The sequence below is a fragment of the Xyrauchen texanus genome, chromosome 48, assembly GCF_025860055.1.
Source record: "Xyrauchen texanus isolate HMW12.3.18 chromosome 48, RBS_HiC_50CHRs, whole genome shotgun sequence".
Taxonomy (NCBI): Eukaryota; Metazoa; Chordata; class Actinopteri; order Cypriniformes; family Catostomidae; genus Xyrauchen; species Xyrauchen texanus.
Window position 1 is genome coordinate 13348462 of NC_068323.1, and position 22485 is coordinate 13370946.

At 37.0% G+C, this 22485-nt stretch overlaps 1 protein-coding gene and 1 long non-coding RNA gene across 5 annotated transcripts in view; both read left to right on the forward strand.

The window, feature by feature from the left end:
• The window catches only part of LOC127639939 (uncharacterized), a 44654-nt gene extending 31334 nt beyond the window's left edge, over nucleotides 1-13320 (forward strand). For all 4 annotated transcript variants that reach the window (XR_007970030.1, XR_007970029.1, XR_007970027.1 and 1 more), the window contains one exon: nucleotides 12510-13320. This is a non-coding gene — a long non-coding RNA (uncharacterized LOC127639939). The remainder of the gene's footprint in view (nucleotides 1-12509) is intronic.
• Nucleotides 13321-21228: 7908 nt separating this feature from the next.
• The window catches only part of LOC127639948 (transcriptional repressor p66-alpha-like), a 36868-nt gene continuing 35611 nt past the window's right edge, over nucleotides 21229-22485 (forward strand). Inside the window, exon 1 of the mRNA XM_052122298.1 lies at nucleotides 21229-22042. Coding sequence (XP_051978258.1) covers nucleotides 21544-22042 — 499 coding nt within the window. The 5' untranslated portion in view covers nucleotides 21229-21543. The remainder of the gene's footprint in view (nucleotides 22043-22485) is intronic.

Sequence of the window (22485 nt, forward strand, 5' to 3'; positions counted from 1 at the left end):
TCCCCTCTGTGTGGAGACCACCTTATAGGTTTAATGTTTTAATGTTTGCCGTGCCTCAGCACCGTCTCCCCGTTATAAGGGGGGTTCAATGCTCTGAGTGCCCGCTGCTTTTATTTGCTTGGTTATTGATTGAATGTGGTCCACCCACAGAAGTAATAGTTGCTAAAAGCATTTATTGGCATTGCTCAGTTTTGCAAGGGCGATATGCAGGTTTTTTTTTTCTTTATTATTATTTGATTTGATTTTATTCCTCCTGTGATCTGACAAGTGACTTGCTAGGCTAAAGACTTCTAACGGAATCTAGAATCTACTGAAGACTTCTAACGCATATATGGTAACTAAAATGTGTGTGAATGATATGCACATTTACCCCATTGCACATCCAAAGTTATCCAGTTGCATGCATATTAGCAGCAGATATTTATTCATAATATTTATATACATTGTGTGTGTATATATATATATATATACACATCAATCAGCTACATAAATAAAACCACCTGCCTAATATTGTGTAGGTCCCACTTGTGCTGCCAAAACAGTGCCAACCTGCATCTCAGAATAGCATTCAGTAACCACAATTGTACAGAGTGGTTATCTGAGTTACTGTAGACTTTGTCAGTTTGAACCAGTCTGGTCATTCTCTGTTGACCTCTCTCATCAACAAGACATTTCTGTCCACAGAACTGCCGCTCACTGGATGGTTTTTGGTTTTGGCATCATTCTGAGTAAATTCTACAGATTGTTGTGTGTGAAAATCCCAGGAGATCAGCAGTTACAGAAATACTCAAACCAGCCCGTCTGGCACCAACAAACATCCATACGATTATCTAATCAGCCAATCGTGTGGCAGCAGTGCAGTACATAAAATCATGCAGATACGAGTTAGGAGCTTCAGTTAATGTTCACATCAACATCAATCATGATAGGGGAAAAAATCTGATCTCAGTGATTTGGACCGTGGCATGATTGTTGGTGCCAGATAAAATGGTTTGAGTATTTCTGCAACTGCTGATCACCTGCGATTTTCATACAGTAAGAGGCTAGCTAAAATTTCATGCCTTTATTGTATCGATTTAAATAATTTTTTTGAGTGGTTGGTCACAAATGGGAATAAAAGTTGTACCTTTCGCCAACTTGTAAAAATTATTACGAGTTTTTGTGAAACTATGTTGGGTTGTATTTACAGAAAATAAATGGTTTAATAAAAGAAAATGTTTTGAGCAACACTGTGGCTCTAGTTATTAACTCACAATTTTGAGAAATAACGACTCATTGAAAATATTAAAGATAATTTGATTTAGATTTGCCAGCTTTTTAAGCCTAGCATATTGGATGATTACACTAGCCAACAGTGCTGTTGGCTGTCTAGAATAGAGGTAATATTAAATGTTTGTGTAATATGTGCATTCATCCAGATGATTGTACATATTAGTAGCTGATTTTGTAATGTTAAGCAGATTTACCAAAGGATGTTCAATAACGCAGAGAATTTGCTGAATAGCATGTCAACATTTGACTCTATGCTTGCATTATCAAAAGCTTCCAATTGTGCTACATTGAGTAGAGAAAGAATGTTTTAAGTATCAGTGAGACATCTGGGGTAAAGCAGCACGCACCCAATAAAATCAGCTAGCTTCAACCCCGGCTGATTACAGTTGGATGGAAGCAGACATTTATCCAAGTCACTGATTATGTCATTTTTAAGCCCCCCAAAACACAACGCTGCATGCGGTGTGTGTGGGGCAGGGAATTTTGAAGCAAGGAGTGGAATGTGTGAAGGAGAGTGGTGGAAATGAGAATGGAGTGCTGTTTGTATGATTAAACTGTCGACTTGGGGAGACGTTGCAGAGCCGGGCCTGAGATTTGACTGTAATGAAAATGCCCCCGAACTGCACCTCCACTCGCCTCAAAATGTTGCTTCAGTCCAGCTTGGGTCTGTCCACGTGGCAAGAAGTGAAAGTAGACGTGGAACAATATAGACAGATAGAGAGAAAGAGGCAGGGAATGAGAAAGTTATGTTCCGTAACTAATGGTTTTGTGGGTGTACAGGTTATGGACAGATGTAGACAGGAAGTATAAAGTTGGGGCAAGGTTTAGAGTAGAGGTGGGTAATAACGTTCTACATTTACTTGAGTAACTGCTTGGAAAATGTTTTACGTTTAGTAAAAAGTGGGTACTTTTTACTCTCACTCAAGTACATTTTTAATGGAAAAAAATGTACTTTTACTTCATTACAATGGGCAGCGTTCCTGTTGTTACATTACTGCGTCCTGCATTTCATAAGCAGTATTTACACATTTACTGGAAACTATCACAGCTACTTTGGGCTGATTAACTGTATAAATCCGATTCACTTAAGTGTAAATACCTTTTGCTCTGCCGTTCGCGCGATTGACAACTGGAGCGTGAACAGACAGCATTTCTGCGTGTGCACAGAGAAGTGCACAGAGAGGTGCACGCACAAGAGATGTGTGGACTCAAGTTGATCGTATGGTGAAGAGAGTGGCTGTATCAGAAATCGTTCTCTCATTCACTATTTCCTATATAGTGAATGGCAGTGAGTGCACTATATCTCAGCAACTGTTTATGTTCAGATAAAGAGTAAACACATTTGATCAAATGTACATTATTGTATTTATTTGTTATACTTTAGTATCTTTAAACTCCAATACAAGCGTTTCTGTGCATATAGCAACCTCATCTGACCAAATTATCATAAACTACATGTTATAACCGAATTATTATTTCCACTGTGAGCAATCTCCTGAGTTAAAATAATATCAACTTAGTGAATTATTTAGTAAATAAAGAATTCTTCATCTTAATGGCAAAATGTAAGTAAAATGTATCTGTATGTTTTGCCTCTCAATATGATATTATGTTATTTTAATCAGGTAATGATTTTTGACATTCAAATAGTGCAGTATTTAGTGGATGGGGGGTGGTTTCAGATACAATGAGTATACCGCGACCAGGGCTGAAATGTTTCTAAACCTCTCTTCATATTGACAAATTCATCCAGATCTGACAAAGGCCCTTAAAGGGATAGTCCACCCAAAAATGCGAATTCTCTCATCATTTACCTTGTGCCAGATGTGACTTTCTTTCATCTACTGAACTCAAATGAAATACCTAAAACAATTTTAGAAGAATATCTCAGCTTTTTTGATCCATGCAATGCAAGTGAATGGGTGCCAACATTTTTAAGAGAAATAAATCACATAAGTCAGCATAAAAGTAATCTATAAGACACCAGTAGTTACATCAATATCTTCTGAAGTGAATTAATAGGTGTGGATGAGAAACATATCACATTCTTCTTGTGTTTTTGGTGGTTCATATTCTTCTCTGTATATACAGGGAGAAGAATGTATAGCAAAAAATTACAAATATTGATCTGAAGATATGGATTTAACTATTGGAGTCTTATGGATTACATTTATGCTGATTTATGTTTTTTTTTTTTAACTTTAAAATGTTGGCACAAAATGTTGGATTACTTTTATGATTCCTTTTATGTGCTTTTTGGAGCATTAACGTTTTGGCACCCACTCACTTGTATTGTATGGACCTGAGCTGAAATATTCTTCTAATAATCATAATGTGTGTTCTGCAGAATAAAGGAAGTCATACGCATCTGGGATGGCAAGAGGATTTACTCACGTAAATGCTGAGATAATTTTCATTTTTGAGCGAACTATACCTTTAAAGTGATATCTCAGCCATTATTTAATGTTCTGTCATAATTTTCCAAATCTCATGTTGGTCTAAACCTGTGTGACCCTTTGTATTCTGTGGAACACAAAAGATGTTATACAGAATGTTAGAGACTGACAGTCTCGGTCACCATTCACTTTCAAAACATTCAGTCTAAAATCTCATTATTGTGTTGCATGGAATAAAGAAAGTCATACAGGTGTGGAACAACATGATGGTGAATGAAGACTTCCATTAATAATAATTATTCTGTTGTACATGTTAAATGTGTATTATGTAATGGAATATAGGGGAGTAAACGTCCATTATGTAATTTGTGAAAGTAACGAGTTACTCACTACATTTTTAACTGGATACTTTCTTACTCTTACCCAAGTAATTATATATGTTAGTACTTTTACTTCTACTTAAGTATTTTTTTCTTCAAGTAATTGTACTTTTACTTGACTACTCTACCCACAGGGCTGGACTGGTAATCTGGCATAACGGGCATTTTCACAGTGGGCCGACGCACTTTGGGGCCGATCAGGGTCGGACTGGCCATCGGGAGAACCGAGCGGGCCGGTGGGTCAGCCGCGAAGCGTGCCGAATGGGCCGTGATAATGACCCTAGAATGAGTCACCATGTTATGCATAACGGTACCGCGATATGCAGAAAATAACTGCTTTTTTGGGCCAGTAGCCATGTAAAATCCACGGCCGATTTCTCTTCCCAGTCCAGCCCTGTCTACCCACTTCTGGTTTAGAGCTGTGTGTTCTTTGTCATTCTCTTATTCTGCTATTAAGATTGCAAATATGACTAGATGAGAAGAAATATTGCAAGAAAGATGCCAGATAATAGCTGCCACAGAACAACAAGCGCATTAATTTCACTCACAAAGGCTGTCTAAATATTGTTTCTGTTGAGCATGGGAACGGACTTGTAAAAGTGTAAAATATTCAGTCATTTGCTGGCTAGACGGCACAGCTGCTCCATTCAGCAGCAGGTGAGGAAAGACCCTAGAGGTCAAGATCAGGGGGTTGTTGTATGGTCAGATGTCTGAACTTACTTGATAAGCAAATAAGAGTTAAATAACACTTTTTACGGCAACAGATGATGTAAGTGCTCAATTGCAACCCTGGCAACCCTAAGGAAAGTCTTAGCTGCTATATTTTTGTCAAAGCTGTATCATATGTTAAAGGAATATTCCGAGTTCAATAAAAATTAAGCTCAATCGACAGCATTTGTGACATAATGTTGATTACCACAAAACTTAATTTTGACTCGTTCCTCCTTTAAAAATAAAAAATAAACAATTACAGTCAGGCACTTACAATGGAAGTGAATGGGGACAATTGTTGGAGGGTTTAAAGGCAGAAATGTGAAGCGCATAATTTTATAAAAGCACTTACATTAATTCTTCTGTGAAAACACATGTATTATTTGAGCTGTAAAGTTGTTTAAAGTGTCATTAAAAAAAGAAATAATTTTGTGGCTATACTTCTGAAAAGTGAGGATTTTAATGTAAAGAAATTGGCCCCCATTCACTTCCATTTAAAGTGCCTCACTGTAACCTACTAACTTTTGCTCTTTAAAGGAAAGGATCAAAATATTTGTTTATGGTAGCTACCTTTATTAAACCCGGAATATATTTTTGAAATTGATATATATAATTTTTTCAAAGTCACTTTCTCTAATCCGAGCCATTTTTAGGCTGATTTCACCAAAATGTATAAACAATGTGGCGTTTTCAAAACATTACTCTTTTTGTTTTGAGAATCTTGACCAGGCCGACATAGCAACAGTGGCTCAACCAATGGCGTGAGTCTGTCTCTATTTGTTGACCAATGACAGACTGAGGGAGTTTTCCAAAAACTTGTTTGAAGACCATCATTATTTTGCCGTTTTCTTGGTGAAATTAGAGGCACAGAAATTACACACTTCACTTTTCAATTAATTCTCATGTGCAAATGTTATTGACTCAAGTCCATGGTCATTTATTGAACACATCAGTAGCGAGGCTGAAATGACTCCGAACTCCAAACGCAGTTTTATATTCATCAGCGTTGTCGCTATGCCACATTTGTTCACGCTGTCCGACTCCTGCAGTGTAAACAATGATATCCCTTTAAGAGGAGGGCTTTTCATGCTCTCAACATGTCTGTCTAAAGAAACCAAGTTTTTGAATAGCGGATGAAGGCACCAGCCCACCCTCTGGAAGATTCCATTATTCATCTCCACCTATGCTTCATTAGCTCAGCTGAAAAAGCCCCCCGTCCACCAACCCCCACACCAGCATCTCAATGGAACGGTTCCCATCTTTTCCAGAGAGTCCCCCAATTCCTTGTTCATCCCTGTTCTCCATAATCGTCTCAGCTCGTGTTCAAATCAAGCTTAGAAGCACCACTGTTGTGAGCCTCTCGCGATTCTTCACCCCTTTCAGGCTCATTCTCTCACCTAGCACATCCACGCATACGTACACACACCCACCCACTGCTTAAATCCCTATCAGCATGTCAACAAAATGTCCGCCCAGCTGGGGTTAACACTCGCTCGCCTCTAGGTCTTCACCTCCTCCTCACTGACCCCCTCAGTTCCTCATGTTCATTTGTTCTATATGTGGGACTACTCTCTGACTGAATGACACTTTAAGTATACAACATTAATTTGTGGTATAAAGAAGTGTAGCATGAACTGGTCATTGTAGAAACCAACAGGCCTACCTGGCACAATATATATTTTCTAAAAAATTTTAGGTATTTCTAGTTATAAATTCAAGTCATCTGAATGGGTAATAATTTACAATACGGTTCTATTCGTTAAAATTAGCTAATGAATTTGGAATTACGAACTAACAATGAATAATGATTTGTTAAAGAATTTATTAATCTTGGTTAATGTTAATTTACCAATATATTATCGCTCATTGCTAGTTCATGTTAGTTTATATTGCATTAACAAAATAAATTGCCATAATATTTTACCATAATAAATATGAATATAAGTCATATATTTGTATTATTTATTTGTATATATTTAGGAATTATTTTGCCCATCAGCCATCCTGCATTGTAAATATCAGCATTGGTATCAGCTGTGGAAAACCCTTTATTTATTAATATTAATGTCCTTTTTTGTATTTGTGTGGGTCTTTTTGTGTACTTGCATATATGAACTTGCACTATGTTGTACAATGTGTTTGTGTATGGATACACCACATGCTTGCATATATTTGTGTTTATTCTTCATTGAAAATCGAATGTCTTCATATTCTAATGCATTCGCCACATCGTGTCCTGCTTGGCAGCTCTTTTCCCATCTGGATCGCTCTGTTATGATTATGTAATTATGGGATTATGGTAAGATCGTGACACTGTGGTAAATATATGGCTGATTCAGTCAAGACGTTGTCTGATCCGCTCACACATTATGATTTTTTGGACACTGTCTTTCTCGGCGAAGTCTCAACGGTGCTTAGTATCTGCCAGCGTAGCACAATTTGCATGTAAATATATTCAGATGAAGGCATACAGAGAGACCACCAGCTTCAACCGGAATACAGGTGTCTGTTAAATTCAGGCGCATTCCAGTGTTAGATTATGAGAAGAAAATGACTGTGTTGCCAGATCAGGTCACTTAAACCTCCATAAATCAGAACCGAAGGTAATTACATTCATCTAATGCTCTGTGATCCACAGTGAATAATGTATTTTTGTGTTTATGTCCTAATATGCCAACACTGTTATCCCCAAATATTTTGCATTTCAATCAGGCATGTTGCAGACAGTCTAAAAGAAGTATATCCAGGGGTCCTCTTGTTGTCGATGGAGGGAGACGGGTGAGGGAGGGTGCAGTACTCAGTCTTGTGAGCTCAGAATACAGCAGTGGAGTTTGAGCGTAGAAGAGAGTGATGTCATGTGGCCATGACTATTTGCAAAGCTTCATCTCCTAGAATATAGTCGAAAGCTCGCTCTCCATTTAGTAACTGAAATTAGAATTTAGGTGTTATGATGAAGTGTTGTCAATGATTGCTGATTGTTTTGGTACTCATGACTCATTATCAGAAGTACCGTCCCATAACCAAAGGTTTTCTGGGCGCACAAAATGTGGACAGATGTAGACAGTATAAGCTTTAGGGTGCGGTTTTAACAAATAAACTTCAAATTAGGGCTGTGTTTTTTGTCGCTCTCATATCCTGCCATTAAGATGGCTATAATTACTAAACAAGGACAGATATTGCAAGACACCAAATAATGGCCATCACAGTACAATAAGCAAAGTAAACATTACTCTCCCTCACAAAGACTGTCTAAATATTGTCTCCGTTGAGTGTGGGAACGGACTAAAATGTAAAATATTCAGTCATACGCTGGCTAGACGGCACAGCTGCTCCATTCAGAAGCAGGTGAGGAAAGACCCTAGAGGTCAAGGTCAGGGGGGTTGTTGTATGGTCAGACACATAGATTCATCCCAAACGTATTTGATTAGAAAACAGGGGGACACTTATTACTGTGAAACAGAATATAAAAGTTTCACTGCAAACCTGGCAACCCTAGGGAAGTTTTAAGGGGTGTTCACAACGAACGCATTTTTTTCTTCTTTTTCTTCTGTTATGTGTTGTGCTGACTGTCTGCCTATATGTCTGTCTATCTATCTGTCTATCTATCTGTCTGTCTGTCTGTCTGTCATCTCTTTCTTCTGGCTGTAAGAACGAGTTCAAGTTTGCTTTACTGAGTCCATAAAGAACAGTTTTTAAAAAGCTGAGTTAAACAGGGGACAAAGCCCTGTATGAGCCCCCCTTTATGGGCAGAGTGGTCCCTTTTGGGACCAGGTCCTTTTCTCCACTGGCCTCGCCTGATGTCTCCCATTCACACCCTGGTCATGGTTATTTATAGTCCGACAGAATTACCCGATTCAAGCACACTGTGATTCAGTGGTGTGTATTCCTATGTAACGTAAGATTTCCATCAACATGTTGGTTGGACACAAATTTCAAGGCTAGAGGGGGGGCTTGGGGGGGGGGGGTATATGGCTATAACCCCAACTACAAACTGCACAAGCATAAAATAAAATCCTCTAAATATTGGGTCAGATTCCTGAGAGCGGCCACAGAAATGCCATTCTTTATATCCTCAACAACACATTGCTTAAACTTACCATTTACAATAACCTCGTATTATTGCTGCACTGTATCTAAATACATATTAGGTATAAATCTTTATATATACGTTTCATACAAATATTTTTTTATATTTATAAAATATAATATTTTGAATATTATATAAAAAAAAAAAAATATTATCATAATTTTTACATTTATAAAAAAAAATGTATTTTGTTCAAATAAATATTTTATAAAAATTATATATATATATTTATTTACTATAGAATAATCTGAAAGGAACTTGTGTCATGTTTAAAACAAAAACGAGAAAAAAACAATTATTTGAATATTATAATGTGAAATGTAAAATATAATATTTTTAGTGTATGCGCTGAACTGTTGTGCTGTGGTGCTCATGTGGGTGACCAAGTTCAAATTTGTTCACAACATGTCCCAATGCCATTTCCCCCCTCCTCTCAGATATTTAATATTCACCTTATGCGCCAGAGAAACTAACGCACAGCCATCTTGAAAATGTTGTCTTTGAACTTCCATTCTAGTAGTTCTATATAGATATCTATGGTGTTGATGTCAAAGTGTAATTAGCTAGCGAAGTGGATTTACAGGTTATAGAATTGTGAAAAGCTATCTTGAGTATTTTAAAGTATTCAGATGGTGTCATAGCAACTGGAAGCAGAGCGGAGAGATTTTAAAACAAAAGTACTTCATCCATAAATACACAAGATCCTACCGTCAAGCTGTTGATGTACCGATATGCCTCCTTGCTCATGAAACTCATATAGACAACACAAAGTCATTAAAAATATCTCTGTATGACACCTCTGACCATCTTCTCATGTCATTCACCCATTGCACTATAGTTAAGGTTAGCAGATTGTTTGAGCATTAAACTGGGATGGGGGGAGGGGTGACACCAGGGCTGCACTGGTAATCTGGCATACCGGGCATTTTCCCGGTGGGTCGACTCTCTTTGCCGCCGATCAGTGGCGGACTGGCCATCAGGAGAACCGAGTGGTCCGGCGGATCGGGCGTGAAACGGGCCGAATGGGCCGCGATAAGCTAAAGTGTGCCCCCGCGTTATGCAGAACGGACCACAATACGGCGCTGCGACATGCAGAAAACTCAACAACTTTTACGTTTTGGGCCAGTTGCCATGTAAAATCTCTGAGTGATAATATATTCATACACACTCGAACACTTCCGGTGGCTTCACCTCCTGGTGGTAGTTTAACGTTGCATCAGTGATCCAGTCCTACATATACTGTATATCAGTGACATCTATCAATAAAAGTGGCAAAATAAAAATAAAAATAACTGTTCATCATGCAGTTCATCTTGGGTCACGTCCACACTGATATGTTTTGATTGAAAAGGTTTGTTTATGCCTCACATTCACACTAGAATGTGCGTAAATGCTCTCCTTTACGGCATACTTTGAAAAACATTAACATTGGGAAACTGAAAAAAGTTTTCAACACAGATTAGAGTGGATGCAGCCTTAGCTGCATGATTCCTAGCTCCTCCCCTTTTCCATCAGAACACTGCAACTTACCTGTTAGCAAGCAGTGTTGACCGAGAAGAACTGATAGACCCAATTTTTCAATGTGCTGGACATTTGTCACTGTGAGCGTTTTTATCTTTAGCGAGCATATGTTATTTTCCTTCCATAAGGGACCTCCCTTCTGCACCACCTATATTTCAAACACTGTGCTCTTCGTACAAACCCCAATTCAAGACTGTGTTATGCAGAATTTTATTTAAAGGATACACCCCCCTGCCTAGGTTGTAGGTGCGTTCGCTGTCTCTCTGACGGTTTCTATTGAGAGAGGTCTCAGACAAGCAATTCCGGTTCCCCACCCACCCCCATCCTAGCCAAACACTGAGCACATTAGGTCTGTCTCCTGACAGCAAGCGCTGGGCCAATGTCTCACCCCAACATGCTTATGGTTTCTAGCCTAGCATCATGCAGGCTAGCTGGTCCACTGTTCGTTTATAGTCCAAAGACACATTAGTTATAGCTGGATAATGAACATCGGTATGTCTTGTACATTTCGGTTTTTTTAATTATTAAATATGTTTTAGTCAATGAGTCTTATTTAGGCATTTTTGGGGAGGTTTTTTTTATTTCTTTGTTCATTATTTGTTTTGTGTTTTTAAAATGAAACTATGTTTAACAACATTATTTGATACGTTGTCATATATCTGCAGTATGTTCTTCTTTGGTTTGCTTCAACCATTGTTTGCGACTTTCAACATGTTCTTGTACCAGAGTAAAAAATTATGATCTGAATGATTCTGAGATGCTTGTATTGCCGTTTCAGTTCTTGGGTCGGTTTAATGAATCTTAGGCCACTGCCACACTAATCAGTGTTCATTTGAGAACTCAGTTTTCATCTTCATAATGTCATCTTTTTGTATGCGGTTATGTTGAGCGTTTTTGCTCAATTTTCGGTGGAGGAAAACACTGTTCTAGTGTAGACGAGAGGCGTAAACTTTTAATGTGTTTTCAAACGAAAACATATCAGTGTGGATGTGGCTTTTCACTAGAGTATATGTTCCTCTGAGATACACTGCTTACATGTTTGCATGTATATGTGATGTATTGCACTCAATCACTCAAACTGTTGTGTTTTCATACAACAGAGACTAAATTGGAATTTTTTCACAACGTATTTTTGCTATTGGAGGGAAAAGGCCCAGCTTCATGCCTTATGTCACTAAAAATAGGTGTAGAGACTTTCTGGCTGTCACATTTGATTTACATCACGTTGTAGCCCGTCGCCATGAGCCCGTCGCCATGACTTGTACCATGACCAAGCAGATGTATGAGACATTGCACACTGATGAATAAGCAGGGTCAGTCGTTGAGCTGTCTGCACCTCAATCCCCAGAGGTGATATTGAAGCCTAGACTTGAAACAACAAGCACCCCACAGCCTAGGAGTCAAATCCAGTGCCCAGACAGTGCTTCTCCTGACCCCTGTCTGGCTTTAGGCTCGGGGTCAAACATCATGGCTGATAAAGTCTGCTTCCCCACCCCTTTAACCTGCCTGCTGGTAAACACACTCAGACACACACACACACACACACGCAATGGCGTGGCGGTAGGGGCAAGACATACGCAGCGCCATCACCACACACGTGATGCTGAGCATCCCGGCATCCATGTGCTGTCAGTCAACTCCCAACCCCCCTCCCTTTCCCGTCCGCCTCTGTGCGCAAGCCACACCTCGTTCAGGCTGTGTTCAATGAAAGGCTTGTCGAATTGTGTGTTCGCTTCACAGGATATGCTGCAATACATAGTTCAAGATAGGAAGTGTTTAAGAGCATGGTATTGCTGCTTTTTGATCTGCTAAACTGAGTCTACTTGGTTGCTATAGCGTTGTCTTTAGTCTTCCTTTTTATCTGTGTCAAAGGCATTAAAGGGATTGTTTGCCCAAAAATAAAAAATTCCATTGTCATGTTGTTTCAAACCTGAATGACTTTCTTTCTTCTGTGGAACATAAAAAGAGATGTTGGGCAAAATGTTTAGCCTCCTTCACTTTTTCTAGAAATGTATACATTTTTCTTCTCCTAATAATTTTGTTTCAAAGACCCATGTCTTAAATCAATTCTTCATCCCTTTTGAAATCTACTTTTCCACTAAAATGTCACTAATACTGGCATGTTTTGTTGTGTTCTTTCAGGTTCTTTAAGAGCGCAAGAGATGCCAACAAAAGCTGAATGAGTCATGCCTTGAACCCAGGACCATCACATCCCATTCAGAGGAATATTTATCTTTCTCTTTCTTTCTTTCTTCATATATTGACTGCATATAATTGCTTTTTAGTTCGATTTTTATGTTTCATTTTTTTTGTTAGACCTCATCCATAAGGTAAGTATTTTTGGACAATGAATGGGTAAGTTAAATATTGAATTCCCTTTTTTAATTGAATGAATTACCACTTTAATGATAGCGAGACTGCTTAAAAGCTTTTATCTTGACCTTGATATGCATTGATATGAAAATTACAATAATATCAACATAGTCTCATGAAAACTAGTAATAATTGCGATAATGAGATGGTGAAATCGTAAGATATGGTACCACTTGGCTTGTATGAAAAGGTACAACTTTTAGACCAATCAATTAAATATGATTCCTTCATCTTTTATCAAACCCCCAATGTTTTCTTTCTTCCGTGGAATACAAAATATTTTTTTCCCATTAAAACCATGGTTAGGTTTAGAGTTTGGGGAAGGGATTAGACTTGATGGTTAGGTTTAGGTTTGGGATTATATTTGGGAAAAATCATATTAACATAGTTCATTGGTTCATTATTTTTTGTTCTGTATAGAATTAAAAGTCATACTTTAACTCAACTTTAAGCCATCTCCTACCATTATTACCATTTGTCATGAGATTGCGTTGATAATGTTGACAATAATTTTGTTTACTGTTGTAAACTATTGCTGCCTTACTGCCTTGTAATAAATAATAAAAAGTGCCTAAACATATGCTGAAAAATAACTTAAATTGTCTGTTGTGCTTTTTCTTTTTTTATTGAAAATAAACTGTGCAGTGTCTGTTTCGTTCGTACCTCTAAATGTTTTCTTTTCTATTATGGTGGGAACTTTCTATTTACTTCTATTGTTTTTATATTGAGCTCATTATATTTTATACCCCTTAACCTTACAACTTTTTTGCACTTTCACATTTTCATTAATCATTATTTTGTATGTTTATTAAGCCATTTTCCTCATGGAGACCATTGGCTCCATATCGCTCATTTTAAATCCTTGTGGGGAAATGTGGCAAAACCTGACAAATATCAGCCTTCTCTGTGGGCAATCCTACATCCTATTGTTTTCCTTTAACTGTCAGCTCAAGCGCTGGTCCAGTGCCCTTTCTGAAATCACCCTCTGATCTCAAAGCCCTCCTGGTCACCCAGCCTCACTCTCACACCATCTGATGTGGGATCAGGCCCGTGACTCAACCGCCGGGAGGCCAGACTTTGGCCTGAAAGAAAGCAAAATGGAGAGATTATCACATTTTGGGCCGGTCCGGTAGAGACTAGGTTGGGATTGACCAGGAGGGACCACCCATGGAGCATCCAGTGAGCCTTGAGATGGCCTGATATACATGCTTACTGAGCATGGCAGATTCCCTTACTCTTAACGGGATAAACCCACACACAACAAGCCTCTTTTTTAGAGATTAGGGTGGCAGCTCTCGCCCTCCCTGTTCACCCCCTCACCTCTACCATCCTCTGCCCAGAAACAGGGCTCAAACTCTGGTTGAGCAGCTCCTGTTAAACAGCTCTTGGTGGTCTGCCAAGATGTTCATTGTCTTTGCCATGAGAGGTGAAAAGGGAATTTGACCATGAATTCTACTTCACAGAATATGCATGTAGCAACAGGAAAGCATCGTGTAAAGATCCTGTAAAAGTACGAGTTACTTTTAAAGTAACCTTGTTGTAAAAGTACTGTTCATTATCAGTTGATGTTATCTAATGTTAATTAATACAACCTTATTGTGAAGTGCTACCAATTTCTCTAACAAAAATGTTTCCATTTAGATTTTTGAATTACCTATATGTTCATACTTCACAAGTGAATATTACTTGAAGTATTCACCAAACATGATGTATTTTTATAACTTAGGTTGACAGTAAATAATATTAACACAGTTGTTAACTTATGTGTAGCCATGATACAATTATCAAATTTGTGTAGACTCTTCATTTTCATTAGAACAATCCATAACACACAGTAAAATTAACGTTTAATTGGAAACTGTTAAAATTCAATCATTAAATTTTTGCTGTGTTGTTATGTTTATCAGGTCTTTGTTGTTGTATAATGAATTATTGAAGAGTATTCCTATGAATCAATTTACATTTAAATCTGAACAAATGTCAAATAAATAAAAAAGTAACAATTATTTTCTGAAAATTAAATGAAATAATGGAGCCAGTCTTGGAGTACACATCTCAAAATATAAGGTCTAAAATGATAATAGATAGGTAAGAGTGAACATAAAACTGGGCTGAAATGATAAACATATTAAATATTAACTCAATGCATCTGTATAGGACTAATGGTATATATATACATATAAAAAAAAAAATAACAATGAATTATAAAATTAGATTACATTTAATATAATAACAATATATGCATATTTGAAAGTAGTCATTTAAAACATACCTCGATGATAACAATAGAAAGTTAAAACAAAAAGATTTCACAATGCACATTCCATCTTTATATACGTATATCTGGTGTTACAGAGCAATATATATTTGCATTGTCACATGATATGCCTCTTTTGTTCATTCATAAACAATATATACAAATTCTGAGCAAACAAAACCAGTACTTTAAAAATATTTCATTCTAACCAGTTAACATGAGTAAAATGCCTAAGAATGTGAGAAGATGCCCTTTGTCTTGCATGAAATAGACTTGAGAATGAACGAGTGGGTCAACAGGGCGTGTGTGTGTGTGTGTGTGTGTGTGTGTGTGTGTGTGTGTGTGTGTGTGTGTGTGTGTGTGTGTGTGTGTGTCTGTGTTTGGTGATGAGGGAGGTTACTTTGTGAACTTGAAGAGCAGTTTGTCATGCTAACCATGGCAGAGCCATTGAATTCACACACAGGGAGACGAACTTTCACAGGACCCCATCTTTTTAAATGCAAAACAAGTCAGACCCCACACCCCCTGGTCTCATTTACATACATGTGTCTGTATAATGCACTTGAAGGCTCCCACATATTTCTCAGATATCAATATAACACTTCAATACAGAGATGGTAGAAATATATTAGTAGCTACTTTTTAAGTACACAAGGAAACACCGTTCTTTATCAATTGTGCAAAAACCCAATTAACCTTTCATTGACTGTACCAACAGTATGAATATTAATATTGGATATAATAAAAATGTTGCATTAAAACCACCCTTAAAATTGTGATAATAAACATTTAATTTAATAAAATCTGGAATGAAACCTTGAAAATATCAGATGAGATGGAAACATTTTAAATGAGGTTGTATTCGTTAACATTAATTATACACTAGTTATGGTAAATGGTCTGCACTTATATAGCGCTTTTTTTTAACCTTAACAGTGCTTTACATTGTGTCCCAATCACCCATTCACACACACACTCATACACCAATGGTGGCAGAGCTGCCATGCAAGGTGCTAGCCTGCCATTGGGAGCAACTTGGGGTTCAGTGTCTTTCCCAAGGACACTTCGGCATGTTGAGTCGTGTGGGCCGGGAATATAACCGACAACCCTGTGATTAGCAGCCGACCTGTTCTACCAACTGAGCCACAACTGCCCCTCAATAGACTAGTAGTCTAGTAAGTAGACTAGTAATAGAGTTTCACCAGTTCACCTGAACAAACAATGAACTACACTTTAACTGTAATTTTTAGTCTTGGTCAATGTTAAAATCAACATATACTAATGCATTATTTCAAATAAACATTGTATATGTTAACATAAGTTCATGCATTATGAACTAGCATGAACTAAATGTATGACATCTTTACATTTTAGTTTCAATGTACAGTTTCAATGACTTAAAATGCTCTAACAATAAAACATACTTAAATTACTGTAATTTATGCACAGAGCAGATTTCACTTCTGTCTATATGAAATATTTACTTTTTGTGTATTTTTTTTATTTAAATTTTATTTGATCTTTTCTCCCAATTTGGAATGCCCAATTCCCACTATTTAGTAGGTCCTTGTGGGAGGCGCGGTTACTCACCTCAGTCTGGGTGGTGGGTGACAAGCCTCAGTTGCCTCCAATTCTGAGACAGTCAATCCGCGCATCTTATCACGTGACTCGTTGTGCATGACACCACAGAGACTCATAGCATGTGGAGCCTCATGCTACTCTCTGCGATCCACGCACAACTTACCACATGCCCCATTGAGAGCGAGAGAACCAATAATGGCGACCATGAGGAGGTTACCCCATGTGACTCTACCCTCCCTAGCAACTGAGCCAATTTGGTTGCTTAGGAGACCTAATTCAGGTCACTTAGCACACCCTGGATTCAAACTCGTGACTCCAGGGGAGGTAGCCAGTGTCAATACTCACTGAGCACAGGCCCCTACTTTTTGTGTATTTAAAAATAAAATTAAAAAAACAGTACTTTCAGCGTTTTGCATGTATTCTGTTTTTTTTTTCTTTTCTAATATAACCCTATTTTTGTTTACATTTTATTCTGCTCACCTGTTTTATTTTAGAATCTCAGTTGTCTGTGTCTTCTTTATACATTAAGTACACTGGAAAAAAATAATGTTTTGCACTTAAAATATTTATGTAGCATTTTTGCATCACACTTTTAAAGTAAATTCAACTTATGGTCATTTTATGTCAGCAAAACTAGAAAACCTTTGCTTAGATATACACAAATGTATCAGTTCATTCAACTTCATTTACTTAAAAAATATGCCACATGAATAAGATTTAACAACTAATAGCACGTTGTTTCATATTTACATTTCTATTATTGTTTCTACTTAATTTAATTGTCTCAAAAGAAAATAATGACTGACGTCAGTCACTAAATGTGATTTCGTAAAGACGTGCAGATGAAACTGTACTTCAGCAATACACATTCACACACACCAAATGCTCTCCTTACACTTACTGGACAGTTATTGATAAATGTTTGATATAACGACCTTAAACTAAACTGACATTTTTAAATTAGTATTTTGTCTCAAAAGAAATGTGTTAATTTCAGGGATTTTCATTAGCTATGTACATTTGCAACATTTTAAAAAAATAAAAATAAAACAAATAAAGAAGATTTATCAAATTGCCTCAGTCTTCAACTTTAGGCACCACACGCAAAGATCTCAAGGATCAGGAACATTTTTCAGTGCATAGTGACAAACAGGTGTTTAGGAAAGTGCTGTGGTACATTTTGTTGCTATTTAGTGGTTTGGGAGAAAATCAAATGAATGGGGCCTTTTACTCCGCTGTACCCTGTAATTTGTTTTCAAATACAACCATTGAGTCTTGAGACCTCCACACGTGAAACAACAGGATGCGTGCATCTGATTGGCTGAGGGGGAACTCAGGCTGCACACTTCTTCTAATGGATGAACCAATCCCGGTTCAGTAATGCATTGACCCTAAACACTCTTACAGCACCACCCGCTGATAAGTGGCGATATGCTCTTTCATATAAAATGAACGAGACTGTAGAAGCAGAGGCAAAACAGGGGTGGATGTAGGTTAACGGCAAAGTGTTGAAAAAAATTATGGGCTACGTAAATAAAGAGGTTTTTCCTCTGAAGATGACATTTGTCTTGTGAATGTTATTCATTTTGGCTACCTTTTTTAAATTTCCCCTTGCATTTTTACTTGCGAGGTTTACAAGGCTATTCGCGCCTTTTCATAATGTCGCGCGAGGCCTTTTAATGCGGGAAATTTATGGCGGGCTCCACTGAGTGGCTGCTTGTGAAACTGCCAAAACGATCTTAATGGAATGTCGCTCACAGATAACAAGCTGTGCCACGTCTGTTTTAAGCAGAAGCAAGCGTCGCTTTTGAGTTTTCAAACGTCGGCTTTTGTTGCGGCCTGAAGCTGACTGTACCAGCGATTTCTAAACACTTCTTAGATTTTCGCCACAGTTGCATCTCCTAGTCTGCTTCCAGCCTTGTGTAAATAATTAATGTGGCCACCGTTTAAATACATGCAAATGAGATTACAGCCCTTCCCAGCGCTATACCAGGTACTTGGCAACGTGGCCATTTTTTTTTTTTTTTTTTTTTTTGTCTGTCGGGAATGAAAACGAGGCTGTGAGGGATAGATGTACCTACATTTTAACGGTAAAAGACTGTAAAAAATAAATAAAACATTAATTGATTAACGAGTATTAACTGTAAAATATACAGTAAAAAATGTCATATATTTTAAAAGACAATACAGATGTTTTTACAATATAATGTTGTAAAAATCACATTTTGTAGATGTAAAAAGTACGATTTTCCTTTATAAATACATTATGTTTAATAAGGGAGTACATGTACTTTTTACAGTAAATTATTGTTAAAATTACAGTAAAAATAAATAAATAAAAATAATTGGCATGACACAATCATACAATCACATTTCATTATATTTATGGGAATAGTTCTGTTTCTTCTTATTCTTAATATCAGTTACGTATATTGGGGTGTTTTATATTTAATGTAGTTTAGTTCATGTTTACTGCATTATTTTAATTTCACATTTCACAACCCTGATGGTGTTTAGTGTTTTTGTGTTTAGTGTTTTGTCTCTACATGTTTATTGCTCCTGGAAGAGCAACTAGAAGTTTATGTCACTGTGTGCTCTACTGTTGTTTACTGTGATTAACAAAACCTTATAAAGTAAAAAGCAGATTTTACAGTTTCAGCGTGATCATGTAAATTACAACAAATGTACAGGTTATGCTGTAAAGGTATTTACATTTTTACATAATTATTCTGGCAACCACAGCTGCCATTTGTTTTGTTTTTGTTTTTTGTTGTAAAAACAACAGGATTTCTTTTCAGTTTAGAGTCTCTTCGAATACATGCACTGTGTAAAGCTGTTTTAAGGATGTTTTTTAGAAATAGTTTTTTTTATTATTGTTTCATCAGCTGAACAAATGTAATGCCCCCCAAATGCTTTACAACATCCAAAGAAAAGCAGCCAAGTATCTATCTATTATTGAAAACATTATTTATACAAAACCAAACACCAACCTTATTTTATCTGATTTTAATGGCGTAACTTGCTTACCCACTAACATACTTTAAGGACGTTGGATACATTTTATATATCACTCCATAGGAATGTGTATAAACTAAACGACACTTATATTGCTTGGTCAAGTTCAGGCCACAAAATAAGGGTCCAGTCAACCCCTTAAATTACTGTATAATGCTGCCATCTAGTGGCAGAGGCCAAATTGACTCAAATTAACATCGATCAGGTACTGTTCTTTTAGAGCAAGAACTAATAAAAACCATTATTAATAATAATAATAATAATAATAATAATAATACAACTTTATGATATTGTAATATCTTAAGATTTTGCTAATTATCAGACTCATTTATCTGATTGCTGATCAGAAGGCATATCTTTGTTGCTCATTTTATGGATATCTTAGTCGTTGCTTCCCTCTAGTGGTCAGACTTTGACGGTATGAGGCACAACTTTGGAAAATTATACATTTTCCATAATTTTATTTCTTTTTTATAAGATAAACTATTATATTTAATAATAGATGCTGGTTAATTTTTCATACTACTCACTTTGAAACTGTCTTATAAAGTGGGAAAAACAAACTTAGGCCCGATATTTACTTGCATCTGTAAAAAATATGCATGTTTATTTATGAGTAAATTAAACATGTTTATTTGGAGTATAGCCTTTTATGTATTCTAACATAGTACGGTGCAGAGCACATTTACCAGTTATAATTAATAAATATTTCTTATATTTTTAATGTATCTATAATTTATATACAATTAATTAGATTTAAATTAATTGAAAACCATTTAAACCAAACATGATGCATCTTAAAATGTATTACAAGTAATCGCTGTTTACATTTGAAATTTCACAGTACAATATCTACATTGGTATATAGTATATATTCATTTACTGGTTTTATATGTAGCCTATACATACAGTACTTATACATTACTTTACAGTAGTGCATTTCTTCAATAAGAATCTACCTCATTTGGATCATTAAACGTATATTTGAAGCTCTAGAAAGCAAATAAAGGCAGTATAAACGTAATCCATAAAACTGAAGTGGTTTAATCCATGTCTTCTGAAGTGATAGTATAGGTGTGGGTGAGAAACATCAATATTGAAGTTTTTTTTTTTTTTTACAATAAATTCTCCTCCCTGCCCAGTAGGTGGATAAATGCACGAAGAATGTGAATCTGCAAAACAAAAGAACAAGAATGTGAAAGTGAAAGTGGAGATTTATCATTAAAACATGTTCTTAAATATTGATCTGTTTCTCGCCCACACTTATATTGCTTCTGAACATATGAATTTAACCACCGGAGACATATGGATTACTTATATGCTCCTTTATGTCCTTTTCGGAGCTTCATAGTTCTGGTCACCATTCACTTGCATTGGGAGGGTCTACAGAGCTGAAATATTCTTCCAAAATGTTTATTTAGTATTCAGCAGAAAAAAAGAAAGTCATACGCATCTGGGATGCCATTAGGGCGAATAAATTAGATAATTTTCATTTATAGGTGAACTTTCACTTTAAAGTGTGAAATTGCATGCCTTTCCTCAAAACAACCAGCAGATGTCGCCACTGCACACTGAGTGGTCACCTGCGTCCAATGACGTCAAATGAAGATGACGCTGTTGTTGCTGAAAACAGCCTTAAGGCTTATTTTAAACAGCCTAGATCTTTTATTGATCATTTCACAATATATACAATAACAAAACGCTAAAAATATGCCAAAAGCGCCTACTAGTTCCAGTTATAGACAAACAAGCGGTAAACAATACTATGTGTCTAAATTATGTCTTGAAAAGTTTCTACAAATAGTCTATATTGTGTATTATATATAGTGTATGGACACAATGAAGCTGTAACCTAATTAGAAAAATAGATTATGCAGCGGACCAAGGGTATACAATTCATGTGAATGCCATATTTTAACCGTACATATGTATATTTGATCGTTGTCACCTATGCTCTTTCCATATATGTTCTTACAATTTGTACTCATGCAAATGTACGCTTCCGTGACGTCTCCGTATTTCCGTTTGCCGGTGTTCAGCTTCCGGTCCCCTTATCATTTCGTCACGTACACACAAGCCCAATCCGACGTATCAGTGCTGAAAATGAGCTCCGGGTCCACCTGTGCTGTTTCTGGCTGCTACAACAACTCGAAAAAGCTGAAGAGTTTTCAAGACAATTTTTGTATAGATCACCAAAAGATTCGCAGTGAATGTCCATGTCCAGCGCCGTACGCGTTACACTCAATGCCGAGGAATGACGAAAGGAAACAGGCCTGGCTTGCGGCTCTGAAATTAAAAACACCTCCGAAAAGAGTTTACGTGTGCTCCTTTCATTTCGTGGATAAAAGGCCCACGGAACTGCATCCTGATCCGGAGCTTTACCTGGGCCATAATCAGAGTCGTCGTGATCAAAACAAACGAAAACAAATGCAAGACACTGACGGACTCGGTAAGTTTATGGAACTCACTGAAATTGATGATATTCGTGGTTTTAAATGTATTTTAGAGTTACTGTGTAAGTACAACGAGATTAGTTTTGGTTTCTGCCTGATTTGCGTAGAAATTGGCAGTGACGTCACGCGGTATCTGTTACTTTTCTCAGCGATGGGCAAGGGTGGACCAATCACGGTGGTTTTCGATGCCTCGATTCGATTTGTTTAAAAAAAGTAATTTAATAGAGATTGCTGTGGTGGATTCTTATTCATACGTGAGGTACGAAACCTTGGAATCAATGTGTATTTAACCTGTTATACTTTGTAGTGTTCATAAATCGTAAATTACATAAAAAAGTGCTGGAATTTGAATGCAGTTCATTTGGGATTTCGGCTTTCTGAGCCGCGTAGCGCCCCCTGGAGGAAGATTGCATTTTTCCATAGAGGACACTACATCAGA